Consider the following 26801-nt stretch of genomic DNA (forward strand, 5'->3'; position numbering starts at 1 on the left):
AATATGATGTGTCTCGTGCTAATTAAGTGACGTAATTCAAAGACTGCATTGAAACAAGTGTTTGAAGGGAGCTCCTTCCTAGAAACAGATCTACTTTCTGGTGTGGCTTGTGCCAAGTGTGGATGCACTTCATCCTCAGCATATTTACAACATGGGTGAAACTGCATTTACGAAAGTTAAGTGTGCAGTTTTATAGGCTCATCTTAGCAGCCCGAAATTAGGTGGCATGAGAAAAGAGCTGCAGGGGACACAAACAATTAAGGGCGCTTATCACAGCAGATGCCACTTCACTACATAGTGACAGAAATCCGTTTTTGCTGGTGGACACTAAGAAGTGGTGCACTGCTTAGAAGCAGGTCATTTCAAACTTATTATTCGATGCAACAACTTTCCGTGCCATGAAGTGGCTTCCAGAGGTGAGTGAGCATCCCTTCTCTCCTATGATGTTTGAACTCTAGGTTTGTCAAGTTAAATTTCCATATTATCTTTTTTGTAATCATGTCAGTAATGCATCACTTACAAGCAGTTAAGCTGCATGCACTAGTCTTACCTAACATTTAACATAAATGCGTGTTAATTCAGCCTTGCATTCTCAATATCTTTCTTTGCCCACTACTCTGCAGTCTGTTATATACTAACAAGTTGAGAGTATACTTTTTATTTATTTATTTATTATTTATTTATTCACGTTGCCTCACAGGCTCCAAGCATGGAGTATTGTGTGAGGGGGGGGGGGGGTTACATAAATAGGGGTAATAACAGGAGCATGAATGACACGATTATATAATGCTGATTGACTGTTACTACTCATTAAACAGGCAGGCGCTCACGGGAACAAGAGGGTTCTGGAGTTTCTGGAGGCGCAGCAACGATCCTGCCAGTAAATTTGGGTGGCCCTGAAGAGGGCCATTATAGCTTCAAAGTTGATGTTCCCCAAAAGATGAAATTCCAAGTGCTTCAATGCAGATCTAGTATGCAACGGTGGCTCAGTGGTTATGGTGCTTGGCTGCCGACTTGAAAGATTCAGATTCCATCCGGGCTGCAGCAGTCACATTTTGATGAGCATTGAATACTATAGAGGCCTTTGTACAGTGCGATGTCAGTGCATGTTAAAGAACTGCATGGCGGTCGAAATTTCTGGACCCCTCAACTATGGCGTCTGTCATAGCCTGAGTCGCTATGGGATGTTAAGCCCCATACAACCAAATCCAAACCATGCAAAGGATGGTGATGTAGAAGTTGCTGTCTTCAGCACCAATTAACACTTCAAGCAAGATGCTGCAATCTGCAGCTATCTTAATAGAGGCACATAATCCTTCAGGCACCACAGAAATGTAAAGCCTCACTGAAGGTGAAGCAAAGGGAAAACGACATGCCCCCTCTTGTACTGAAGCTTTATACATCGAACTTTATTCTTGATGTACGAAATGGGCCAGATTTTGGTTTCTTGACCAAGAGCACTGTAGCGACGCACGTCCATCCTTGAAGAGTCAATTGGGACTCTAAAAAACTCTCTGCCATTTGGCAAGATGCCAGCTTTGGCATTGCCCCCCAGGAGATCAACAATGACTACAGCGCAGTTATCCACCAGAAAGCAGTCACCGACTTTCACGTCACCACCCACTTGTCCTGTAGAGAGCGGTGTGCACGCCCTCACCTCTGACATTCGTCGGCTGAGTTGCGCCAGAGGCTTATTTGTCGTCCGCAGTCTCTTCTTTACCTTTCCTAGGTAACTTTCAAATGGAAATGCACTGAACTCATCGACAGTGCCATGCTCCAGGCATTGCTCTGCCAAGTGTGCAAGGGTGTGCACATTGTACACGAGTTGTTTTTGTCCGTACAGTCTGCCAAATTCTTGCACAAAGTACCGCAGCAGGTCGTGAGCAAACTGGTTGAGGTCTCTGTGATGCTGAGGAGAGGCAAGTACCCTAACAGATACATGCAAATATAAAAAATGCTTATAAAGCTCATCAGGCAGGATGGATTTCAGGAGAACAGGCCCCAGGTATAGTAAAACAGTCCTGAACTCTGTGGCCTTCCATCTGTCGAGTTCTTCGGTGCCCCTTGGTTTCCTCTGAAAGTACTTTGGAAATGCAGTTGCTGCTTCTCGCAGCTTGTCGTTGAGTGCACTCCTGTCAGCCCGGCTCAGCCTGGCAGCGTGCCCCTTGCATATCCAATTCCTAAGGAGCCGCCGCATAACCCCCAAACAGACTAAATGCATATACTCTGTAGGAAAGCATTTCACCATATCTACGTTCAGAGATGTAAATGGTGAAACACCAGTGTGATGGCGCCGATCCTCTTGCGAACGAAAAGAGGAGTCTGTTCGCTGTGGTGCATGCAGGTCAGGGAAAGTCATCCTGTTTTCCAGATAGTGCCCTTTTTGGCTGCAACGTTCACAGGCATGATAGCCTGTGTGGCCAGTGATTGCCTTCACGAAACTCCTTGCTGGAGCGTCACAGATCACGGCTTTTAAGCACACATTGACGTGCACCCCTTTCACCATCCGTCCGTTGCAACTAAGGTTGCGCACTTCATCAATGAAAGGCCTGAGGTATTCCTGGAGGCACGGAGGTTTCCCTGCACCGCAGTACGCACTGACCATAAATGGTTCAGATTTCTTGATGTTAATTACTCTGCACAGAATTGGCCAGAGTGCAGTCTGGCTACTCCTATGCAGAGGCAGCCCATCAATATTTGCGTGCAGCTCGACATTCTCAGGCGCTGGTCCTTGGCCAACAGCATGCTGAATTCCCTCAGCAAGGCCAAAATGCACAAACGAGTCGCCGTGTTCTAAATTAGCTTTCCGCTCCGTCTGCATGATGGTCCTTGCATCTTTCGGGAGCTCTACAATCCCACGCCGACGGCAGAAGTCCAGCAAATCGTTGATGCAGGCGTGCGTCAAATTGTGCTTGCTAGCTATGCTAGCTAACTCCTGCGCTGTCGAGAGATGGCGATAACAAAGCTCAGGAGACTCCTCACGAGGCTGGCCCATTTCCACGTTCTCAGCAGTAAGGCTGTTCGTGGACGAGGTCTCATCGCTTGAGTCGCACGAGGTAGCGGTATGCTCGCTAGAAAGGCTTTCAGCGCAACTCTCGGACACATAAGCCTGCTCGTTGAGCTCGCTCTGAACAGATGGCATCGACGGGTCTGCAGGTAGCGACGAAGTAGCTCGTCCGCTGCCACTAGCGCAAGCGCCGCTTGCGTAGGCTTCGCTATTCGGCCGTTTGCTTGCTCCGGACGGTAGCGGGAGTGGAGGGGCGCTGACGACGTCCAAGGCCGCTTCGCCGCCCGTTCTCTTGCTTCCGGAGGAATTCAGATGCGTAGACGGTGGCCGTCGGATACCGAGCTCTCCTAAAAGTTCCCTGTACTCTTTTTCGATGATACGGTACCTCCGCCACTTGCTCATGACCTCCGTCTCCATGCTCATGACGGAGCGCTAAAGATCAGAGTGACGAACAATCAACAAACCTAACCGCTCAGAGCTACAGTTAAAAACGAAAAGAGGCCTAACAATGAAGATACTCGCAGCGCACAAAAGCACAAACATCACAAAAAGGCGTTAACACTGTGCATAAAAAAGACCTCCGGTTGCGAATTATTCGGTATTATATTAGGTCACTATCTTTAGTAAATAAAAAAAATAGTTGAGTTGTTTTTATTTTTAATTCACGGAGAAAATAAGTGGCCGCAGCGGCACGTCTTAGTAGAATGCGTCTAAAATACGGTCGTGCCGCACCTCCATATTTACCACCACTCGCTAATAACTGTTCAGGTCATATAGCCTCCTTGACTCGCTCATCCATCCACTCCAGTGAGAGCTACACTCTACTGTAGTTGCCGGAGCAAATCTAGTCACTGTCTGTAATTTATATTTTTTTGTGATTTGTTTACAGCCTTTCTCGGCTTTGTGCCAGTGATCGATGCAGATCGAGGCTATTTTCTCTATTTAAGCGCTGATAGCTGGTAGAAAACTTGTCGTGAAATATTGTGTGGGCCTCGGGACAGACGGGGCATCAGCCCAACAGCCTTTACACAAAACTCAAGGCACAAAATGCGTGGTTCTAGCGTGGTCCTAAAGTGCGTGGGCTACCCCCACATTGACTGCTTTTCATATAATGTACTAGAATCCTTTACGTCAGGCTTTCAAATGAAGCACAGGTACTCCAAAACGGCAGCATGAGTACGGAGAAACGTACGCCGGCCTCATGTGACGCCGCTGATTATTCGTAATATAGTCCGAGGTGATGGCGGCCGTGCTAGACATCTTATCTTCCCGCATACACCTAACGGCTTGTGTGCGTCAAGTTGGCTCAGCATAGCACCTGCCTTGCGATTAATTGTGAATAAATTGGCTATACTGGAAGGCCGCTTTAATCGGTGCATTGAAAAGTAGAGAACGCTGCTACGCAGAAAGAATACATATGGAAATATACACCGATGATCAAAATTTGCCTTTTGTTGGATTTGTAATCGGTGAAATTAATTTGAGCGAATGAACAAGGGCTTCGGTGGAAGACCCCGGCCCCTGCCCGGCGAGCTTTAGCTCTACCGTACGGTAACTACGCCAATTCTTTTGCGAAAACGCTGAGTTGCGTGCAGCTAAGCAGAACGACAACACCGAATGGGAGCAGCACATATGTTACATTTCAGGGCATACGGTAGGGTTTTTTCTAGACAGCCCCGAAATATCTTCCCCTGATCAGCATCTCTGACAAACGTTTCCTGCTGGATAGGTGCCGCAGCGTTTCTTCTTTTTTTTCCTGCATTAAATGTGAGCTGAAGAGGCATTACTGCGAACCTAAAGCTTCTGAGTGACCGGCGCCGACCCGAACTCCATCGGTTTTGTCTATTGTCCATTCGGTGATTTCGTAGCAACAAAGTCAATTTATGCAATCGAATCTGACAATCGCGTGCTCAAACGAAAGTTGACGATCTGTCAGACAATACCCGGTTCTGCGTGATAAATGCAAAAAATGTTGGAAAGCCGATAGACGTTCCCGCTGATGAAGTTGAAGGTCACATGACCGCGCATGTCGAGATGATGAGCCGTACGTATGGGTTCAGAAACGTCTATCGTAACCTGGACATGGTCAGTGACTTTCAAATTCATCAGTATATCATGCCTCCAGACGGACTTTCCCATTGATGTCTGAGCTGGCACTCTCTTTGTTGTCACTGCCGTCATCAAACGCAGCCGTCAAACAAATGCTCAGCTAAGTCTTAGGGCTGAGACGGGACAAAAATTCTTGGCCGGTTTAAAATCCTAGCAGCCTCCATTCCCGGCCATACCAAACTTCACGTACATGGAGGAGCGCTTGCAAAGTCTTGTTATAGATCTACATTCTATTTCGCAGGTAGGTTTTATAGTGAACGAGACCTGGCTGAACATTTGTTCGGTAGCTGCGTTTGATGACGGTAGGGACAACAAAGATAATGCCAGCTCAGACATCAATGGGAACACATATATGCTAGGGCTCGACGAAAGTTCGTCTCCATGGTCAGGCATGATACTGATGAATTTGAAGGTCACTGACCATGTATGGGCCAAACTTTTCCCCTTCGAATCAGGTCACGATGCCTGAGATCCCTCTCTAGACTACTTCCGTCTATTGTGCTATATCTTGTCTAGCCGCAACCTCTGTACTAGAGTTTGTCTTGGAATTTATTGTAGTGTATTTATTTTATTGTGTTTAGTGAAAATGTCGTGAGCTGTACCTATATGCATTGCTGAATGCATATCATTACTGAGTGAGTTTATTGTGCGATGTTTTTTGCGTGTTGTTATTTTCCCGATACTGCTATGCTTTGAGAAAAAAATAAAACACGACGTTTATGATAAACACCACATTTGCTTAATCATGAACTCGCTTGCAGGCAAGCCTTGCGCTACTTCTAATAGTATTATGTAGATATACTTGCGAAAAATAGTTTAATATGGCTAAGGAGTTTTCCATGCAAAAACAAAGTTTTTTGGCTTTATTTGGGCTACTACGGAGGCCAGCTTGGCTACCTGTGCTTGGAGCTATCTGGCAACCCTTGCTGCCCGTCCGACCGCTCCGACGGATGCCATCTCTTTCTTTGTTCGGTCGTCGCTGTGTATACATCGTGTTTTCCCGTGATCTTCAAGCCCGCCACTTGCGTAAGTATTTACGCTTTTTTGTTAGTAGCTTCTTTTGTTTCCTCGTGAGCCTACTGTCATGAGTAGCAATAAGGGGAGAGGCGTCATTTGTTGCCCTGTTCTGTAATTGTACTATTTTATAGTCATGTTGGAGGCTAGCTTGCCACATGGGTTCGGACCGACATGTGCACCTTCAATTGTATGCCTTTTTCATGCACTTATTTTCTTAACGCTGCGTTGTATTGCTTCTGAGATGTGTCGCGTGACCTTCGTGCGAGAGGAACATGAGAATAGGGCGAGCGAGCTTGTGAAAAATCAGTTTACGCACTAATCTTTGTTTGCATCGCTTTACTCCTTGCAGCATGCCACCAAAACCGTTTGCGGTAGTGAAGTTCCCGATGGAGGACGACAGCTTGGCTGTCGTCCCTGTCGGGTGGCTGTCCCACGACTGGCAGCATTGCCACTGGCCGAAAAGGCGAGCCGCGGAGGTAATCCGCCTCGCTCGAGAGGAGGCGGACCCATCCGCCCCAGGGTGCGAGTGGTTCCGCTGCCCAGTCGCTGTCGTCACAACATGCAGTAAGTGGTTTTATTGCCGGGATAACGCTATGTGTGCAATTGTGAATTGTGGTGTCTAGCATCCCGAAGCGACGCATGGGCTGTGACGGGCGCTGTATTGGAGGGTCCCGGATTTTTTAACCGGCTTTAACGTGCGCCAACACTTCACAGCACACGGGCGCCTTTTGCTAGCCTGTCAAGTGACTAATCTTTTCAAAACTCGGAGGCTAATGAATGATGCACACATGGATTTGTGAGCTGATATCATTGCTTCATCTGCATCAAAAGCGATTGCCAGTCCAAATTCGCATGTGATCTCAAACACTGCAATGCCTTGTTTTATGGTGATATCCAGTTTTCCAGGTCACTGGACTCTACAGGTTTGAAAACATTTAGGACTGACTGTGCTTTGTTCTTGTCCAAGTTTATCGCTCGTGATTGAAAAGATATCTCTATCACATGGGCATTTCAATGACTTTCAAACCAATTGTCTACGACTCAGGAGATGAACACTAGTTGCTGCACAGTTAGCTGCAGCAGCAATTGAGTCAATATATGGCTTGCTCGTGACGTGACTTCTGCTCCTATCAAGCGCTGGCGGCCATGCCGCCAAACCACTCGATCCCAGACCGTCCGCCTTGCGTGGCCTGACTGCTCCTTAGATGCTTTGGATTATTTCCTTATCCTTTCAGGCGTGATGCTGCCTCCACAGGGGAATTGGCTATTCAATGCAGGCTATTACTTTGAACTTGCTGGATCGGTGCATGTGCGCTGCACAAAAAAGGTGGAAATGTGCGACAATATGCATGCATACATAGTGTGGCCGGGTTACGATGCAATGATAGATGATGATGTGGTCTGAAGTGACCCACAGGGATCGTGAACTATCTAGTTTACTCTTCCAGCTTTGTGACATTAGAAAGAATGGAAACCTCAAATCATTGGAGGTACAAAAATATTTCACGAGCTGCTGGTCGAGGATCCTGTCTGCAACGAGTCTACGATACCTAAAGCTCGGCCTCAGCATGCTGTCCTTTCTGCCGTTGTTGCTGGCTGTGGCCGTGGTGATGAACCACTTTGCCTAGTGCTGTAGCCAAGGTATATGCAGTGACGCAGGGCCCAGTCTGTGTTTGGGTTGTCAAACAAGTCAGATGGCTTCACTCGAAACAAAAACATTCACTTCTTCAGGGTGTAGTCCTTGCTCACCATAGCTTTGCAGACATTAAGTTCACGACCCAAACCTCTTATCTGTCACAAAGTGCACTCTGTACTCTTGTAAATTGAGACTCTTGGGGTCCAAATTGTCTTGCTTAGTCCGAGCCAGCCACAACCTGCAGCTCTTTGTGCTCTGGGATCTTGGAGTTCTTGTGCTAAGTTCATGCTAGTCTGCTTCTTCTTGTGCCTGTACCTGTCGCTATGATTGGAGCCACTGAGGATAATGCACAAAACCATAGTGAAGCTGCGGATGGACGGGAATCAACTCTGTGTGAGCAAACAGAGGCAGCGGTAAGCTAGAGGCAGTCTGGCAGTGGTTCAGCACAGCATGGCCGCCTGGCAACCGATGGGCACTGAATGCGACATGCGGGCCATGTATAATGTATTGAGACAGTGAAGCAGCACGAAACTTGGTGGTGATTTCGAAGGCCTTCAAGAGCGGCAGTGTGCGCTCTTGAATTTGGAAATCAGAGCCTTATAATTGGCGAATAATTGCTGATGTTTAAAAATATTCAGTTGAACCTTGCTGTAACGAAGGAAACCCCAAAATGTCTGTTTTAGCCGTTCCATTTTTATGGCAGTCATCGACCTTTGTTGCAAATGGATTTCATGCTAACAAGCTTATCTACTACAATGTTTTGCTAATGTGCATGAAATTTGACTCCACATTGCAGTGGCACTGTGAACTAGTCGAAGAAAGATAGGTGTACAGAATCGGGTGGTTTGCTTTGTCACTTGAAGGCTCCACTGGTACTTTCTTGCATCACTTTTGCTGTGACAATATATATTTGTAACGCTGTTCCACGAATTGCTTGAAAGTAATGAGATAGAAGAGCTGCTGATATCATTATGAAATTTTTCTGCTGCCAGCAAGCAGCACAGAGAAATCATACAAACAGGAGGATGTCTCTCTGCATTGCAACATTTGCTGCACCATGACAGTGCAGTTATCAGGAACCCAGTCTATATAATAATGTTCAATTATCGAGTGATTTCTTCTGTAGGGTTATATGCTAAACTGACGGGACCAAAATATGCTTCACTTCTAATTAACTGGAAATTCCAATTAAGCGGCTTAAAAATATCGGGAGTCAACTGTATAAATTATTTAGCGGTTTTAGGCGAATAATACGCAGTGATCTGTGTATACACTGATGTCTACCGCATCATTTGAAAGTGCGCACCAACAAGCTGTGGTGTCAGTCGATGCATGCGCATGTACCTGTTAGTTTTAAGTAAGCAAAAGCATTGGGCACACAAGACAGGGGCAGCTTTGAAACCAAAATTACTGCACGTGGTTGGTGATCAGTCATTAAAAGCCTTACAAAAAATTAACACAGATTTTGTCTTTTATACACAGATAGCTTAGTGTGTCACCAGTGTGCGTTGCGGGAGCTTTCAACACACACAAGTGCCTGCCTCATGCCCTAATTTAAGTAGATCAACTGAATATGTCAGCCTTGCCAACGCTTGCCTGTTTCTTGCAGAGCCCACATGAGAACGGCTAGCTGCCTTCCCACAGGCCTAATCGCCTGCATGTAGTCATAATGACCAGGCAGTGGAAAGCTTCTGTGAAATGTAGAATTGGCAATGGGGAAAGTAAAAATGCAGTATTCTGTACTAATGGGAGGCTTCAGTGCCAATGTTGGCAAAAAGCAGGCTGGAGACCAGGCAGTATATGAATATGGCATTGGCACTAGGAATAGCAGAAGGTAGGTATTGAGTTCGCTGAACGCAATAACTTGAGAATCATGAATACTTTCTTCAGAAAACGGAAGAGCCGAAAGTGGACATCGAAAAGCCCTAACGAGGAGACTAAAAATAAAATTGACTTCAAACTGTGTTCTAACCCTGGCATTGTGCAGCATGTGGAAGTAATCAGAAAGGTGTGATGCAGTGACCACAGATTGGTAAGGTCTCAAATTAGTCTGGACTTGAAGAGGGAACGGAAAAGACTAGTAAAGAAGTCCATCAACAAATTAGCGGTAAGAGGGGAGGTAGAATAATTCAGGATTTCGCTACAGAACACATATTCAGCTTTAACCGAGGAAGACAACCTCAGTGTAGACGCAGTGAACAATAAAATTTCAGAGATATTACCGAGTGCAGTGAAGAAGTAGTTCAGGGGGAGGAGTGCAGGGAAGAAGTTCTTTACCAGTAAACTATCCAAGCAGATGAAAGATTTGATTAAGACATGAGAAAGTGTGAAAGCCTCCAACCCAACAGACAAGATAGAACTGGCAGAGCTATCAAAGCTGATCAACAGGCGTAAAGTATACGACATAAGGAAGTATAATATGGAGAAAATCGAGCATTCTTAAAGAACTGTGGCAGCCTGGAAGCAGTGACAAGAAGATTAGGCGTAGGCAGAGATCAGATATATAGGCGCTTAGGGACAATTAAGGGGGCAATGTCATTACTAATATGGACATGTTTGTCAGAGTAGCAGAGCAGTTCTATACTGACCTATACATTATTCAGAGTAGTGAGGACAATGAGATTGGCAGTAGAGAAGAGCAATCAAACGTTCTGCCAGTAACGAAGACCGAGGTTAAGAAAGCTTTAGAAGCTATGAAAAAGGGGAAAGCAGCTGCGTAGGACGCGGTAACTACAGATTTGTTGAAGGATGGTGGGGCTATTGTGCTAGAAAAACTGGCCACCCTGTATAAGCAGTGCCTCTTGGCATCGACGGTACCGCAGTGAAACTGCCCACATTCAGGGCCACTGCACAGAATGCCTCCACGACAAAGTAGTCCGTTGTTAAAAGTTCTTTCAGCGCAAGCTAGAAGCTAATCACAGGAAAAACTTATAAGGTCTGTATTCTAGAATTTTGGTGCCTGGCTGGTTTCATAATTCAATATAGTTGCATTATCGTTTACCACCTTCCAGCCTAGCAGGAAATAAACCACATATGCAGCAAAGGCCACCGATGCTACCACAGAGGCTGTGTGCTTGGCCACCAAGGTCACATGATAATCTACATCCCTTCCCTACATTTCCTTTCATAGCCCACAGGCTGCTTCAAGATGCCTACTGTAAAGTGTTTGTGTTTGCAATAGCCAGGAATTATTGCATTAAAAGTAATATCCAGGAATTGTTGCATTAAATGTTTGCCTTATTTTCATGTGAAGCAGCAATTTTAGTGTGGACTGCACTTGAGTTGGGTGTTTGATCTCTAACCTTTTGCAGGATCATACAAGAATGCAGAGAAAAAAGCTAAGAAATATGAGATGAGCTCTGCAGTGGAAAGCTCTGCAATTTCTGGTAAGTGGAAAATCCTAAATTTTTAAACATTAGTAAAATTAATGCATATTCAAAATATGCACGCATTTTTCTGTTTTAGGCAATGAAGGTCCGGATGGGCCTGACGTCCGGCTGCCATCGCCACCACCCCGGCTCCCGTCGCCACCACCCCGGCTCCCGTCGCCACCACCCCAGCTGCCATCGCCACCCCGGCTGATATCACCACCCTGTAAGCCTTTATCTGTGTTTAGCCTTTAGATTTGCATTGTTTCAGTTATGGCTTAGTGAATTTATGGTAATATCACATAGGAGAAAGGGGGGACACCCACCCTCTAGCCGTGCCTGCTTTTTATTGATCGCAAAAAATGCATATGGGTGACTCATGAATTTGAGCTCAATTAAGACCCTGTTGCAAAACTGCATTAAGTCTGCTTTCCTGCATAGCAAAAACCCCTTTACCACAGAGTCCATGCGAGTCCTTGAAAACCTTTCAAGAGGGAGAAGTTATTTTCAAGGGCTGAAGAACAATTTGAGGTGAAGGCAACGGAACAGATTCTTTCAGTTGTCAACACGTGTGCCCTATCCTTAGACGATGTCATGGCCAGTTGATACAGTGTTAGGTGGTAGCTTTAGAGATCACTTCTTGGTTTTTATCGTTGTTACAATGTTCTTTTTGGTGCCTTTAAAATCACCAGTCACACCTGTGTAGGCATGCGCTGTACCCTCAGAAGACCGAAGCATGCGGTGATTGATGTCAGACGTTCTTTCTGAGAAAAATGTACCCGGGCGTTGTTTACGGCGTCCCGTGTTCCGAATGTGACAGTGTCTACATTGGCGAGACTGGCAATTTTAAAAGGCACCTAAAAAAACATTGCAACGATAGGTTTGCCGAGAAGAGCAATTGTAGTGAGGTACTGTAAAAATTGAGTCATGAAGTTTAGCATTTCATTGTTTTCAAGCAAAGGATGGAAGGTAGAATATAGTTTTTGTACTGAAAATTTAAAAGTGCACAGAAGACAGGGACAAGAGGACTGGATGGGACAAACGCTGCTCACAACTGGGTTTATAAACATTTTTCATTAACAGCCCACCTTTGAAGTCATAGTCAGCATTGACTTGCACAATGTAACTGCCAAAGGCAGGAGAGAATTTTAAAATTGTAATTCATCAGAATGTAATCAATTGCCAGCAGAATAAGCAAGGCTAATCCCACCTGTAGCATGCAACTCAACTCTGCGGTTCTCTCATTCAAGTTGTTCTTGTGCTGTCAAATTTGCAGCATGATACCAGCTGGGGCAGCATACAGCTTCGTTAAGGCTTTTTGTGTTTTTGAGGGTCCGCCAGAATAAAGGAGCAGTTTAAATTACTAAATCTGGTAGAATGAGATGACACCCTGAACAAGCATGGTCTTAATGAATGGGAGCTCATAAATGCTTAATGCTAATTCTGTACGAGGCAGTTACGGTGTATATATATGTATCCTTTCAGCAGAAGTGCTGATGTAGCATTTTGGCATTATCTGTGTAGCATTACCTGTTTTATACTGAGTAATTTTTCCGTTCTTCCTGCATCAACACTAATGCTTCATGTTCGTGTCCAACTTCAGCCCTGCTTAGCAGCCACTCAATGGAGGCGGCCACACCAGCTGGTGCAAATTGCACTGCGGGCTGCCCGGCTGGTTCGGCCTCCACTGCAGGTGACCTTGAGGATGTGGAGGAAGCAACTAGCGATCGTAAGGCTTTTCGCTTTCTTTACTTGTATATGAAGAGCCTGAAAAGACGAGAATGCAGTGAGAGGATAGGATGAGAATCTATTTTTTTGAAGTATGAGCCTAAACAGGCCTTGGTAGAAGTTCTGTTTTGCCTTAAAGGAGGCCTAGTTGGTGGATATTTCAAAACGTGTGCTTTGAAAATGACCACTGTTTGTATAAATATGCCTGCTGCAAGTAATTCTTAATAGAAGTACTGAACCTAAGCGGTGATAAAATTTGCTACTTGACACTTCCACAGCTCTATCTCATTCCTACTAACTAGTTGCAGTGTGTTTTCCCGGCGAGTAGCAGTTTGTTTCCTTTAATTTCTTTTTTTGGTTCTGGATTGTGGTTTTGGTTCTGTTATTGTTGTTTCCCTTGGCCTATGCCACTAGAAAGCCACAACCTTTTAAAGACGGACCAATAGAAATAAAACAAACATTACAGATTGTGGCTCAGGACTGCAAAGTGGTCACTGTACTCTATACAGTTTCTCTAGTTTTTGTGCATATATTTTTTATGTGCCCAGCCTGCTGTGCTTTCTCACTACCACTGGCAGCTGTTGTCACAATGGAAGAATACACTTATGGCTGTTTCCATCCTTGCCATGATGTGACGGCAATCAAAATGGCAACCAAGCTGAATAGAAAACTGGTGGTACATAGAAGGAACAGTATTCAGAGCAGCTATTTTTAACTAAGGCATTGTCAGTGCATGGTGCATTTTTGATATATAGATCTGCAAGGGATAGAGCAGCTGTGCCTTGTGGTGGAATCAATGGCAATTTAGTAGCTTAATGCAGAGCATGTTGACGCCCAGTGTTGGTTTACATTACCATCATCGATGCTGCAGTCCCACAGGGTGTTAATTGTTCTGACGTCCAGTGAAATCTTCCACAGCAGTTCATCATCCTGCAGAATCTCGCACTTCACAAACAACCTCACCATGACATCGTGTAGAACAGCCACAAATATGTTCCCTCGAGGCATCCACCACATTTGCATTACCCGTCCTGATATGTCAAACTTGCGGCCAGGTGCGCAGTTGTTCTCTGAAGGATGACAGCCATCTTGAACATATTCGTGAAGAAGCACCGAATGCTTAAGGGGCATTCACTCTTGGACACTCGGCGGAGAGGGCAAGCGAAATCCTCTGCCACCGAAAAAGCTGCATCGTTCACACTTCCCAACCACCTCGTCTGCGCTCATCGTCTGTGTGTCGTCTGCTCAAGGCGTACACAGATATGGCAAGAGGTTAATCCATGCTGTCTACGTACAATAACTGTATGCACGCTTACTTACGCTAAATGCAGCTATTTTGCCAGACGTTACGCCATTTCTAGCATTGTCGCTTTTAAATACATAAGATTAGCCTAGTGGCGCCATCTGGTGGTTACTCTCAAGCCTTTTTAAAAAAGGAAAGGATCGTCACCTAAAATAAAAAAAGAACACATTTATCACTCACACTTTTTTTATGGGTGAGATGAGACAAAGCGAAAGAGCGCTGGCGCTTTTATGGGCATTGAACGCGCTCAAACAGGCAGTAACAGCGACGAATTCAGTCCCAAACGAGGCGTCCCGCACCGAAGGGCGTCGCCATGTTTGTTGCCGAACTTCGTACTCTCCTTCCTATTGGCTGACGGGATTCGGCGGATTTTTTTCCGGGCACAGAATTCGGTCCTGGACCGATCAGGCTTACCGCTTGGTATTTCGGCGCAATCTCTGCCGCGGCAGCAGATTCCGCTCGTTCTCTCTGCCGAATGTCCACCAAGTGTGAACGCGCCATTACTTGGCCCTGAGCACAATTGATGAAGCACCGCATTACAAACTGGTAAAATATGTAGCCAGGAGACATTACATGCATCAAACAGCCACAGAGAAACTGTGTGCGTGGCATCAGCTCTTTTGTCAGCTGCAGAAGAACCAACAACAGAGTGAGCTGGTGCATCAGTGAAGAACCAAAAACAGCGCTCGCCCATCTTCTAGTCTGTATTTATGGCGCTGTTTTTAGGTTTTCATCAGGTACCGGCACTCCCTGCAAGCGTTGCTGTTCTGAGTGGCAGTTCCACTGCAATTGGAACAGTGCCCCTTTCATCAACTATCAACACTCCCAAGAGTGCTGAGCATACAGCTAAAAGTAGAAAGGAAAACGAAAAATCGTTCTCAAGAACCATGCAGAAAATTCTGGGCAGAGCTGTGGAGCAAACATAAAATTTCATTTACCGCATCATCCCTGATGCTAGTTTGTCTCCCCTTTATTTATGGTGCCATGCTCTGATTTTCGATTGCAAGCCAACACCCGCATTTCGGATTTTCAAATTTGAAAACAATAGGTCGACTTGCAAGCGTGTAAATGCAGTATATTGCTCATATTGCGTCCTTGAGGTGTAAATATATACATCTGCTGTGAAAGCCTGCCCTCACTGGAAACCTTGCTCGTTTCAGCGACAATGCTCAAGGTGCTGCGGCTGCTGCTAGAAATACGGCAGCAGCAGCGGGAAATCCTGCAGAGGGTGAGCCGGCTGGAGCAAGCTCGGCAAGAGCCGAGGACACGGTCGCCGTCTCCTCCTGTGAGCTCCCTCCCGCCACTGTGCCCTCAGCTGCCAGCCTTCAGTATTGAAGATTTTGAGGCGGCAGAAGCTGCTGTCAGAGATGACAGAGTAGCAGCTGCCCTGGTAATTTAATTTTTCATTCAATGTTTTATTACAGTAGTCTGTTGGGTGCTTAATGTATATAGTTGAGATATTTATTGAAAAATCTGAGCCCCAGAAGTAGATGCTTGCCATGCCTAAGCCATAATCATGCTGTTCTTGTATAAGTTTTCAGCTAATATAGTGGGAATGGATGAATTTTGAAAAGTCCGCACATAGTAGGGTTACTGTGACATTGTTAATAGTCTGTTTTATTACAACTGAAAATTCCAGAAACAGTCGCGTCCACTTATACCGAACATGACAGTTGCATAGATTACTTTATACTAAGTCTAATTCCTGTATTACAGTGAAAAATCCAAACTCTCGTACAGAATTAACATTTGTTTCTTTTTTATTCGAAATAAGTGCCTTAATTGTTTTTGCTTCTTCTACATTCGAAAGGAATGCATTGTTTCTGTTCCTTCTAAAATCGGATTGAACGTTTCTTCAAAATAGACCCTATTTAATGCACTTTATAAGCTCCCAAGCGCAGCCGTGTGCTCCTTATCAAGATCCTTGGCTATAAGCGGACTGCAGGCACTATGCAATTAATCCCCATTGCCGCTTTCACGGCAGCTAGTGGTAGGTCAGGCCTGTTGTCATTAGCTTCCTACTAGTTCAGTGCTTGTAGTTCACATGGCATATTCGTTTAAAAGCATCAACTATAGGGTTCATGACCTCTGCAACAAAGCACACAAGATGGTACAAAGGAAAGAAATTAACACGGACAGCACAGCTGTATCGGGGTATATAGCACAATTTCAGCTGATGGAAAAGGTGCGAAGGAAACAGGGCGAGAATTCACAAGAGTAATTAACATTTTGATTAGTAATTATATGCTGTCATTGACATATAGCACATTCTTGGCCACATGAGCAAGTTCTTCACTGATACTGATGGGGTACTAAGGCAAGGTTTACCTGCTTGGATATATGAGGGTGCAACTCTGATGATTCAGACGAAAATCTCTGTTACCTTGAAGTTTGAATTACAGAGTACTGTATCTGTGCTGCTAACAATGCTTTCAAGAGATATTTTAAGGCTGTCTTGATTTATTTAATCACAGGACTATGTTATGCTCTACTATACTATTTGTGGCACATTCCATCAAAGTATTGAGCCTCATGAAGCTAGTGTAGTGTAATGTTAAGTCTATTTTTTGGTATGTATTTTGTTCACAAAGTTTGGCTGAGTTAAGGTGGCACACAAATTATTTTAATTATTGGTTTGAGACGATTGACTGGGAGTGCTGTTTCGGAGCTAATTTTTTACATTATTCGTTGTTTTCCAATTAAGGAGACAGCTTTGATCAGTCTTTTGCCTGGCTATTGCTTTTTATGCCTTTCATTAATTGAAGTGCAGTACTCCACTCCAACCAGGACAGTTTCAAGAACCATAGATGCTAATTTTAGTTGCATATTTTCCCTGTAGTGATGCATAAGACATGAATCACCGTGGAGTATTCCCTTACGAGTGCTAAACAATTTAATATTGAACTTCTTGATGCTGTTACGGTGGTCAAAATGTAAGAAGTGTTTCACATGAGGTGTAAAAAAAACACTATAATTGCTGCTGTGTTGTAGCAGGTATACTACGATTACTTTCGAAGTCACACCGTTGTCTTTGCTATTGCGTTCTACAAGTTAAGTGGTTATAGAATGTGATTTTTCATGTGAAATAACCGTTGGGCAACTGCAAATTTTTCCTTTCAGAAGAAGCAGCTTCTCCGCCTAGGCGGAAACAATTTAAAGGAGGTGGCGGCGAATGTCATGGGTGCTGTGATGGGGGTGGCTGTACAGAGACTATTCAGCCTGCGGGGGAGGAAAGGAAAACGGCCATTCGTTGGCACAAAGCTGTGCAGGGTGGCAACAGGTATACCTGATTTTGAATTGCTGTAGCTTTTAATTTAGAAATATTGAGATTCCTGCTTTTAAACATGTACAAGTTTTTCCAAGCTATTTTCTTGCTGTATCTTACTGTAATTTTTTATAACAGCTGATGAATATTCTGTTGCTGTGTTTATGTGATTAGTTTGGGGGTCTTAGTCATAAAACTCCATAAAGAAGCAGCAGATGCCCTCAATCAAACCAATCATTTCCATTTGTCATATTGTAATCCGTTGTCATGAACTTCCCTGCAATGGCCACTTTGACGTTGACTGCAGTGCCTTCATGATAGCTCATTTTTTTTTGCATTTCACTACTGTACAGTACTTGTGTTGTTTGTTGGGATACCTTGTGTGTCAGTAACGTGTGGTTTTTCTGTGTCAAATCATGAACTTGGATTTCCATATGCTTGCAGGAAGTGTATCGTTTTAAAAGTTGCATTTCTTGGTCTTAATGCACACTCACCTTGCACAGATGCCATCTGCGAGAGGCAGGGTGTCGACATCCTGGCAGCACAGGGTTTTATTGGCAGGTGGCTGCCCGGTGCGTGCGACCGAGGGGGCGGCCGAAAGAGGCGCTATGCCCAAGCTTTAGAGCCTCCTGAGTCTCACGCTCAAGCGCCACCTGCTAACCCCTGTGCTGGGTCAGCACCCTGCCCAGGCGCGCCGTCAGCCTCCTGCCCTGCAACCCCTCCAGGCATGGCCATCCTGTCCCCCTCAGGGGTCCACCCAAGCTCTGCCCCCCCCACAGCCTCCTCCTCACGCCCAGCCACCCTCCACCCAAGCTCTGCCCCTTCCCCTGCCCCCCCCACAGCCTCCTCGTCACGCCCAGCCACCCCACATAGCACCCTTGCCACATGGGTTATTGCCCCACGGGCACATGAGAAATAAAAAAACATTTTTCTGAAATTCCTGTTTGCTTGTTTCATTTGGTAGCTGCTGGACATTAAGTAAAAAATGTGCATGAAATATTGTTTGCAAATCAAAATACATATGCAATGAAAATACTGCATGCAGTTTTGAAATTTTAATGGGAGTTCGAACCAATTGCATATATATACAGCTAGAAGTCGCACGGTATTGAAAGCCACGGACGGGACCTCTAAATGCATGCGATAATTCTGCACTGGTCTCGGAAAATAATGGAAATGCCTCGAGGTAGCCAAGATATGCCGGTATCCGAAAGGCCACTATTCGGCCATATTGGGGCCACTATTCGGCCATATTGGAGCCACTATTCGGCCATATTGGAGCCACTATTCGGCCATACTGGAGCCATATTGGGCCCTATATTGGCAGTGATGTTTGGGCCATTCTTGGCATTCAGATTGGCTGAACATCGGCCCAATCTTGGCGGGAATGTTGGGCCATGCTTGGAAAGAGTTGCGATTTGCCTAAATGCCAATGAAGGGCCGATATTCGCGCCAATTTTCGCCAATGATATGCCAACGGTGGCCCGATATTGGCGTGCTGCTTGGGCTGGCTATAAGCCCCACCCGAACATGAGAGCCATTCACTGTGTTGGCAGAAGGCTGCGGTGGCACATGGAGCTGCTGGGGTTGCACGCTGGGCCGTGGCTGCTGAATAACGGGGAGGGCCACAGCAGGTGGCTCCGGGTCCTTCCGTAGAACGGCGAGGTTGTGAAGGGCGCCGCAGGCAGTTATGATAACTGCTGAGCGCTCAGGGCGGTTTTGGAGGCCCATATCTAAGCATGGAAAGCGGCGCTTCCAAACTCCAAAAGCCCTCTCCACACTGTTTCGGGTTTTGATGTGGGCCGCCTGATACCTGCGTGAAAGACGAGCAGTTTGAAGTAAAAACTTGTATAGCTGTGCTAAACTGAAGAGCACAGCAGTCTGCGCATTACATTCTCAGTGGCCCCATTGCAGCTACTAATGAAGCTTTAATTACATTTGCACGCCTCGGGAAGTATTAAGTCATCTTCAGGGGCTTTGTCCGTCAACCGGTGGCAAATGTATTAAGTCTGAATGTTGAATTTGTGTTGCATTTGATTAGAAAAATGGGAAAAGCATGGGAAAATTAAGTGTTTCGGTAACAAAAAAAATGGAGGATCCACTCTTTGATGTAAAGAGTTTACAGAGCAGAACAGCAGCAAAAGGAGATGACATTCGTACATTTGTGTTGCCTTCAATCAAAGAAACTATGGTGTATAAGTTCCCTCTTGTACTTACCTGCCCTCTGGGGTATTTGGTGGGTTGGCATCTGCCAGAGGTGTCATTAAAAATGACATGCAGGGATAACCTGCGTCTCCCAGTAGCAACCCGGGAACTCTCTTCGTCTCGTAGAGGACTCGTGCACAGCTGTTATCAAAAATTCTGCTGTCATGGACTGATCCAGGCCAGCCGACGACCAAGTCGTAAAATTCCAGTCTTGGCCCCGTTATTGCCTGAGGATAAAATATTATGTCTCTGTCATGAAGATATTCTCAGGAAATGAATATAAATTTTTGTGGCTACATGTCAAATCACTGTACTCTTCAGCAATTAATATCTATTTATATAGCTTAGGTTCTATGTTTTACAAGCAACAAGAGCCAGAAAAATTAGCACATTCATTAAAACGGCGCAAATTGTTTGCTTGCCATGCAAGTGAAAATTTGGTGCTTCATGTAACAGGAACGCTAGGTAACATACATGGTATTTATTAATTTTTACCCTCAAGGTCATGCAGGCATTTCAGAAGGGTGCAGGCAGAAAGAAATGTAAAACAAGCAACGTGAAAAACAAATGACTCCTCCTACATATACAATGTTAGCTAAGAAATAGAGAACAAATTTATTAGTGGATACAGAAGTGCGCAAGCCAAAATATTGAGGCATAACTAAAATATTGTACAAAAATATACCTCCATCACTGATAAATTGATAGCACAAGTCTCTTTGAACATAAAAGGAGTTTGCGTATACTTAGAAACAATAATTGAACCAGACCCTCCAATCTTGAAAAGTGATGCACTGCAGGTTCAAAGCACTGCAAGAGATCGATTATCTTTTTTTGCTCAATGTTTACATGAACATTATTTGAATAAGACGACAGCTATAATGGGCAATGTGAAGGAAAGCGGCCCTTATGTTTGTTCTAAATATCAACACGCGTTAATATGATATAATGTCACCTAGATCGCGATAAAATTTTGCAAAAAGAAAAATGGGCTCACCTGCACATTGATCGAAAAGTAACCTTTTCGGTTGCGGAATGCTTCTCCGAGTTGACCGCCAGGAGACTTGATTCGGATGTGGGTGCAGTCTATGCACCCAGTCACCCCAGGGAAACGGCCAAGGCGGTAGAAGGCCGTCGTATCCGCTTGGAACTCGGCCGCTGTAGCAGGGAACTTCACAGTTCGCGGGAACAGATGTGCCGCGATCAGCGTTGATATTCGTTCCACTGCACGGCACACCGTCGGTTGCGAAACATTTATCAAGTCACCGGTGACGACTTGGAATGTTCCACTTCCATAAAATCGCAGCGCAACGGCCAGCTGAAGCATCGGTGGCAGCGGGTGACCGCGATTGCTGACGCTTTCTTCCATGGGCAGGCACTTCAGGAGCTCTCGCACGGTGTCCTTCGTAAACCGGTACCGGGATAAAAACTCCCCATCGCTGAAATGCTCCAGCGGGTTTATTCTATCCCGCAAAGCCCGCCGTGGCACAACTGCAGCTTCGCTATCGTCGGCGCCATCGTGAAACAGTTCGTCCACACGTAGCACATGTTCGGCGAACTCGGCGAGCGAGCCGGCAGCCATCTTGACACTGTTGAGGGGGGACGCTTCGGCCGAGGAGGCGTTCAAGGTAGCAACAGCGCCACCTCGAGATTTTGGAGGAAAGCGTGGAGGAGTTCCTCCGTTCGAGGGCCGGTAGGAGTGGAGGAGGGTTTAAGAAGCACGAAACCTGCTTCGAGGAGCAACTCGAGTGAAATTTCAAGTGGAGGTCTGTTTAAGAATACGGGGGTCAGTCTCCCACAGTGCAATACAGTGGGCCGTCAGGTCGAACAGAATGAATTGGCACTGCAGTCAGCGATCACTTCTTCGAAACCATGGTAACAATACAATTTCAAACAGCGCAAGACAACAGGACCAGAAAGAGGAGGAGACTGGTCCTGTTGTCTAGCGCTGTTTGAAATTGTATTGTTACCATGGAACACCAACTCGCCCAGTCTGCTACGCTTCTACATCTAGGCACCCTGGCGTACCCTTAGTGACTCTAGCGCATTCTATGTTCTCTTCTTCGATGATTGGTTGATTGATTGCTCTATTGCTCCAAAGGGCGGTAATTTTCGAGCTCTTCATGGTTAGCAGCAGTTGTTGGCACCTCGGGCCGAGGGCGCCAGCGGCTTCTGAGAAAATTGGTTTTGGGAAAACGAATGCAGCTTCCTCGGTGGACCCCTCCGTCGCACCATAAGGGAACGATTGAAAGGAGACTGCAAAGAAGGAAAGAGCCACCACAGTGCTGTAAAAAAATTATTGTGGATTAGCTCAGCTAATCCAGAGTATACAAAGCGAAAGATGTCGGCGTTCACTGTGTTCATTGGCGTTGGAGTTGACAATGTTCTAGACGGGATGGCTTTGAGGAAAGGAAGGGCGCATAACTGGCTCCCTGGATATGCGGACGCCTCATTCATGCTTTGATACATCTTGCGGTGGCGAGAGAAAGAGATGTGGCCTGAATGCATTAGCGCTGACAGCGTTGTGGCTAACATGCGGCACTGCAGCAATAGCTAGACTGCAGCGTCCATTTGGTGATCGATCCCTCGCGATGAACCATTAACTGCATGCCACCTTCCAGAGTGGAAGGGAGGGCGCGCTGCCTATCCAGTGTGTGGAACGCAATCAGAGCAGGCGTTTGCAGTTGGACACCAACGCCGCGTACATGAAAACGAGATTGAGGTCTCCACTGACCGACGGAGCCCCTTGTGCGCCTTCACTTTCGTGAATATTAACGGCCTTTGCAAAGTTGTCAACGCCAATGAACTCTATGAACGCCGTCGGCTCACTTGTTTTGTTTGGTTTTTGAGGAAAGGATATTGAACGTTAACCGCCTCACATATCTCGGTGGACACCCGAACCGAGCCGTAAAGGAAAAGATAATGGAGGGAGTGAAAGAAGAAAGAGAAAACTGAAAATTCAAAGTTGGATTTTGAGGAAAGGCCCGGCGCTGCGCAGTGGCGGAATCCTTGTGGCTCGGTGCTACTAGTGGCGCATGCGCAGTATTGACTAGGGAGCGAGAGAGAGAAATTTTCGCGGTGAGGCGCACGTTGTGCCGTCATGTGCCTCCTCAGAGTACCGCCACGGCGAAATCTCAAGTTCGTGGCCAGTAAAGCTTTCGCTGTAAAATGTCCGCAGCCATCAATGTGTAATTTTTTCCACCCAATCTGTTATGTGCCCATGTTTGTTTTCTTTTTCTTTTCTTTGCTCAATAATTGCTGTATCCTGATAATTGTATATGTGTCTACTTCTGTATTGTCTCGCTCTGCGAGACAACAGTATATGTAAATAATAAATAAATACTAAACGTCCAGAATGAAGAATACAGTGTTTACTTTTTTATTTATTCACATTTCCTGCAGCGCCGTGAAGGCATAATTGCGGGGGGGATATAAACATAAAATTTTCAAAGATACTTCTTACAGCATGCGGCATGGGCTCAACCTCTGGTACAAAAAAAGTTTTGTAAAACGAAAAGGATCGCCAATGTGAAATCACATCAGTGAAAGTATGGAAATGGAGAAAGCGAAATATGAAGAGCGGGAAAGAGTTTCCAAGTACATAAACCACATTAGAGGTCGACAACATTGCACGAAATTTTGACTCGGTCTGGCATTGGATCACAGAGTGAGGCAGCTTGTTCCATTTATTGATAGAATATTGATAGGCATCAGTACGACACGTCATTTCCCGTATCTTCCATTCGTGGCGGCATCTTCGGGATACAAAATGTAGTGGGAGCAAATAAGTTTTAGAGTTAATGGCAGTTTTATTACAGTAAATCCGGTAGAGAAGTTCTAACTTTATTCGCAAACGGAGCTTTTCCAGTGAGTCCCAGTTCAGCCCCTGCTTGATGCAGCTACTACGGACATTAAGGCTATATTTGTTTGTGACAAATCGTGCAGCATGATTCTGTACACACTCCAGCATAGCGCAATAGATCCCGATTAGAGAGTCTCAGACTGCGCAGGCGTACTTCATAATAGGTCTGATCTTTGTCAAATACAAAATTTTCAGAACCTTCTGAGGTGCTTCTCGGAAATTCCTCTTTAAGAAGTTCAATATTGTTGCTGCCTTTGACGATATATATTCGGTTTGTTTTGTCCAAGTCAGGTCAGCAGAAAAATAAACACCAAGATATTTATAATCGGTTATTTTAGTTAAAGGTTCGTTGTTTAAAAGGTAGTGAGAAAAAATTGGAGTGCGCCTGCGCGTAAAAGAAATACAGTAAAATTTTGCAGTACTCAAACACATCTTCCATTTATCGCACCATAGTTGAATGCGGTCCAAGATTTGCTGAAGATTATCTGAGTCACATGGTGCTTTAATAGAACGATTCAAAACACAGTCGTCCGCGTATAGCCTCACCTGGCAAGTCAGACTTTCCACTATGTCATTGACATATATTAAGTACAGTAAAGGCCCGAACACAGATCCCTGCGGGACACCAGAAGTGACCACTGCAATGTTTGAGAAGTACCCATTTACCAAGAGGCGTTGCTTGCGCCCTTGGAGGTAATATTTAGTTTCGTTGAGTTTATGGGGTTTTAGCGTCCAAAAGCGACTCAGGCTAAGAGAGACGCCGTAGTGAAGGGCTCCTGAAATTTCCATCCCATGGTGTTTTTAACGTGCACTGAGATCGCACAGTATACGGGCCTCTAGAATTTTGCCTCCATCGAAATTCGACCGCCGCGGCCGGGATCGAGCCCGCGTCTCTCGGGCCGGCAGCCGAGCGTCCATAACCACTAAGCCACCGCGGCGGCGCAGGTAATCAATCTTTAATCCATTGCAACAATGTGCTTTGTATGCCAAGAAACGATAGCTTATGAAGTAACAGGACATGGGAAACTGTCTCGAAGGCCTTTTTAAAGTCTAAAAATGCAAAGTTACATGCTCGCGGCTGTCGAAAGCAGAGAAAACGTCATGACTGAATTCGGTTAATTGGGTTATGCATGAGCGGCCAGATCTGAAACCATGTTGGGAGTCGGTGAGGAATTTATTGCTTTCGAGGTGTTTCAACACGGAACTGTAAATGATGTGCTCCATTAACTTGCAACAAATACAAGTTAGGGAGATAGGCCTGTAATTAGCGACAATATTTTTTGAGCCACGCTTCTGTATAGGAACTACATTAGCCATTTTCCACTCGTCAGGAAGAGAGCTGGTTTTAAGCGATTTGTTGCACAAAATCACTAAATAGTGAGCCAACACATCAGAGCAGGCCCGCAGTACATAGGAAGAAGGACCGTCGGGCCCACCTGCGGAACCAGCTTTAATATGTTGAAGTAATTTTGCTATACCATTGTGCGTAATAATCAGGTCAGTAGTATCACTGGTAAGTGCCTCAGGCCCTGGAGGGAGATTACCAGAATAAGGCGGAGTGAAAACAGACTTGAAATAAGTGTTAAATGAACAGGCCTTCTTATAATCATCATCCATCAGTACACTGTTACAATCTACTAAGTTTGAGATTCCTACGGGCTCTCTTCCATTCGATTTTAAAAACTTCCATTCCTTAGAATCAGTTTGCAGCTTATCTCCCAAAGCATACAAATAGTCACGCCTGGCTACCTTATTCTTAATTTTTATTTCATTGCCAAGACGCTTTAAGGAGTCATAAACAGAGCGATCATTGCTTCTTTTGTACCTGCATATAGGAGGCGGTGTCTTTTTTTTTTTGATAAGCAAACGAGTCTCGCGAGTCACCCATGGCTTATAAGCCCGCCTTTTACAAGACATATCTTTACTAGGGACATTCAAGAGTGGGGTAACGCGTTTTTTGCTCTTAGTCCCGCGGAGTTCCTGTGGGCATTTGGCCTCCAACAGGAGGTAACGTTAATATTAGATGGTAGGGCAAAGTAAGACGCAGAGCAAAACGCAAAATTCCTCAGTGCCGCTCATCACAGAACCTGATCAATATGACATTGCATAATGCTCTTCTACTTCTTCTCTCGATGTGAATTTAGGAGCGTCCTGACTTGAAATATGAGAAGAAAAGTGACCTCCCCCAACTTGAAAATGTGCAGAACGTCGGCAAAGGAAACGCTGGCCTGAACCGCAGCAAAGCAAACCTTTCTAATCTTGGGCGTTACTTGTTTCGATCTCTTTGTGAAGCTCAGGGTAGGTTTCATGGTGTGGTGGCTTTCCCGTTTTTACATAATATTTAGCTTCGATGAGGAGTGCGTGTAGGGTAAAAAGTGCCCTGCGACGTTGAGCTAGTCTGAACGAAATGACTTTATACCCAGTGCCTTTTCCTAAGGTCTTATTTTTCCAATTTTTTGTTAAAATACAAAAAATATTGAATGACGCTGCTTGCCGGGAAGGAGTCACGGGAAATTCTGCGAGAATGTGGACTTCACAGCCGGCGCCCTTTGACTATTCCACGTGACGAAGCGTGCACTTTTTTGTGAAAATTAACCAATGAAGTCAATATGTGCTGCACACATTAAATGTGGTTTGTGCGTGTGTACAAAAGCGCACTGAACTTTCTTTCCCAAATCAAAGTATAACTCATTCATACAGCAGGTCTTCACTATCAGTTCTTGCAATGCATACCATATTATTATTATAGTTTATATTAGATGAAATTATATTAAAGTCGATAGCGACACATTTTTAGACATTGTTTAGTAAAAAGCAATATACTAATACATGACAAAAAGTTCGGCACTGCCTTTTGAAAATTAAATCTAAAAAGCAGGATAATATTAAAGTTTTGGGAGGTGTAGCACAAATGTTCGTCCTTTTTCCTCAATGTATAAAACGACATTGCAGTTGGCAAGGCTTTACTTTTTCAGCTTTTTTAACTAACCTGGTTAAGCTTCCGGTAGTGAAAACAAAATCGCAGACCGCCATCTTCCTTCTTAACCAAAACCACAGGCGAAGCCCAGGGACTCGTCGATTGCTGGATGTTAGCGAAATTGCTGGAAGTTACCAAAAGTCGTTCCAGTTTTGTAGCGTAAGCTACAGTGGCCGAAGTTGACCAGTTTCGCGTGCATCCTGGAGAGCGGTGCTTCGCATGCGCGAGGAGCGGTAACATCAAAACGTGAATAGAAAAAGCCCTGCGTCGAAGCTGGGTATCCAACCAGGGCCTTTGACGTTTGAGGCGGAGACGCTGCCACTC

At 45.2% G+C, this 26801-nt stretch overlaps 3 protein-coding genes across 3 annotated transcripts; 1 reads left to right on the plus strand and 2 right to left on the minus strand.

Moving 5' to 3' along the window:
• Nucleotides 1-736: 736 nt before the first annotated feature.
• On the minus strand, nucleotides 737-3289 carry LOC144110940 (uncharacterized). The gene has a single exon (XM_077644015.1). It carries the CDS (start codon nucleotides 3140-3142, stop codon nucleotides 1343-1345), a length of 1800 nt encoding a protein of 599 aa, XP_077500141.1. The 5' UTR covers nucleotides 3143-3289; the 3' UTR covers nucleotides 737-1342.
• A 2133-nt stretch (nucleotides 3290-5422) lies between these two features.
• Nucleotides 5423-18352, plus strand: LOC144121151 (uncharacterized). The gene is made up of 8 exons (XM_077654188.1): nucleotides 5423-6142; nucleotides 6483-6697; nucleotides 11081-11155; nucleotides 11235-11363; nucleotides 12741-12866; nucleotides 15329-15558; nucleotides 17289-17448; nucleotides 17937-18352. The coding sequence occupies exons 2-8, from the start codon at nucleotides 6484-6486 to the stop codon at nucleotides 18350-18352; spliced, it is 1350 nt and encodes a 449-aa protein (XP_077510314.1). The 5' UTR covers nucleotides 5423-6142; nucleotide 6483.
• Nucleotides 18353-18855: 503 nt separating this feature from the next.
• On the minus strand, nucleotides 18856-19765 carry LOC144121199 (uncharacterized). The gene is made up of 2 exons (XM_077654313.1): nucleotides 19651-19765; nucleotides 18856-19246 (listed from the first exon to the last, which is right to left on the minus strand). The coding sequence occupies exons 1-2, from the start codon at nucleotides 19707-19709 to the stop codon at nucleotides 18856-18858; spliced, it is 450 nt and encodes a 149-aa protein (XP_077510439.1). The 5' UTR covers nucleotides 19710-19765.
• Nucleotides 19766-26801: the final 7036 nt, after the last annotated feature.

This window comes from Amblyomma americanum, chromosome 1 (assembly GCF_052857255.1).
Source record: "Amblyomma americanum isolate KBUSLIRL-KWMA chromosome 1, ASM5285725v1, whole genome shotgun sequence".
NCBI classification, from domain to species: Eukaryota; Metazoa; Arthropoda; class Arachnida; order Ixodida; family Ixodidae; genus Amblyomma; species Amblyomma americanum.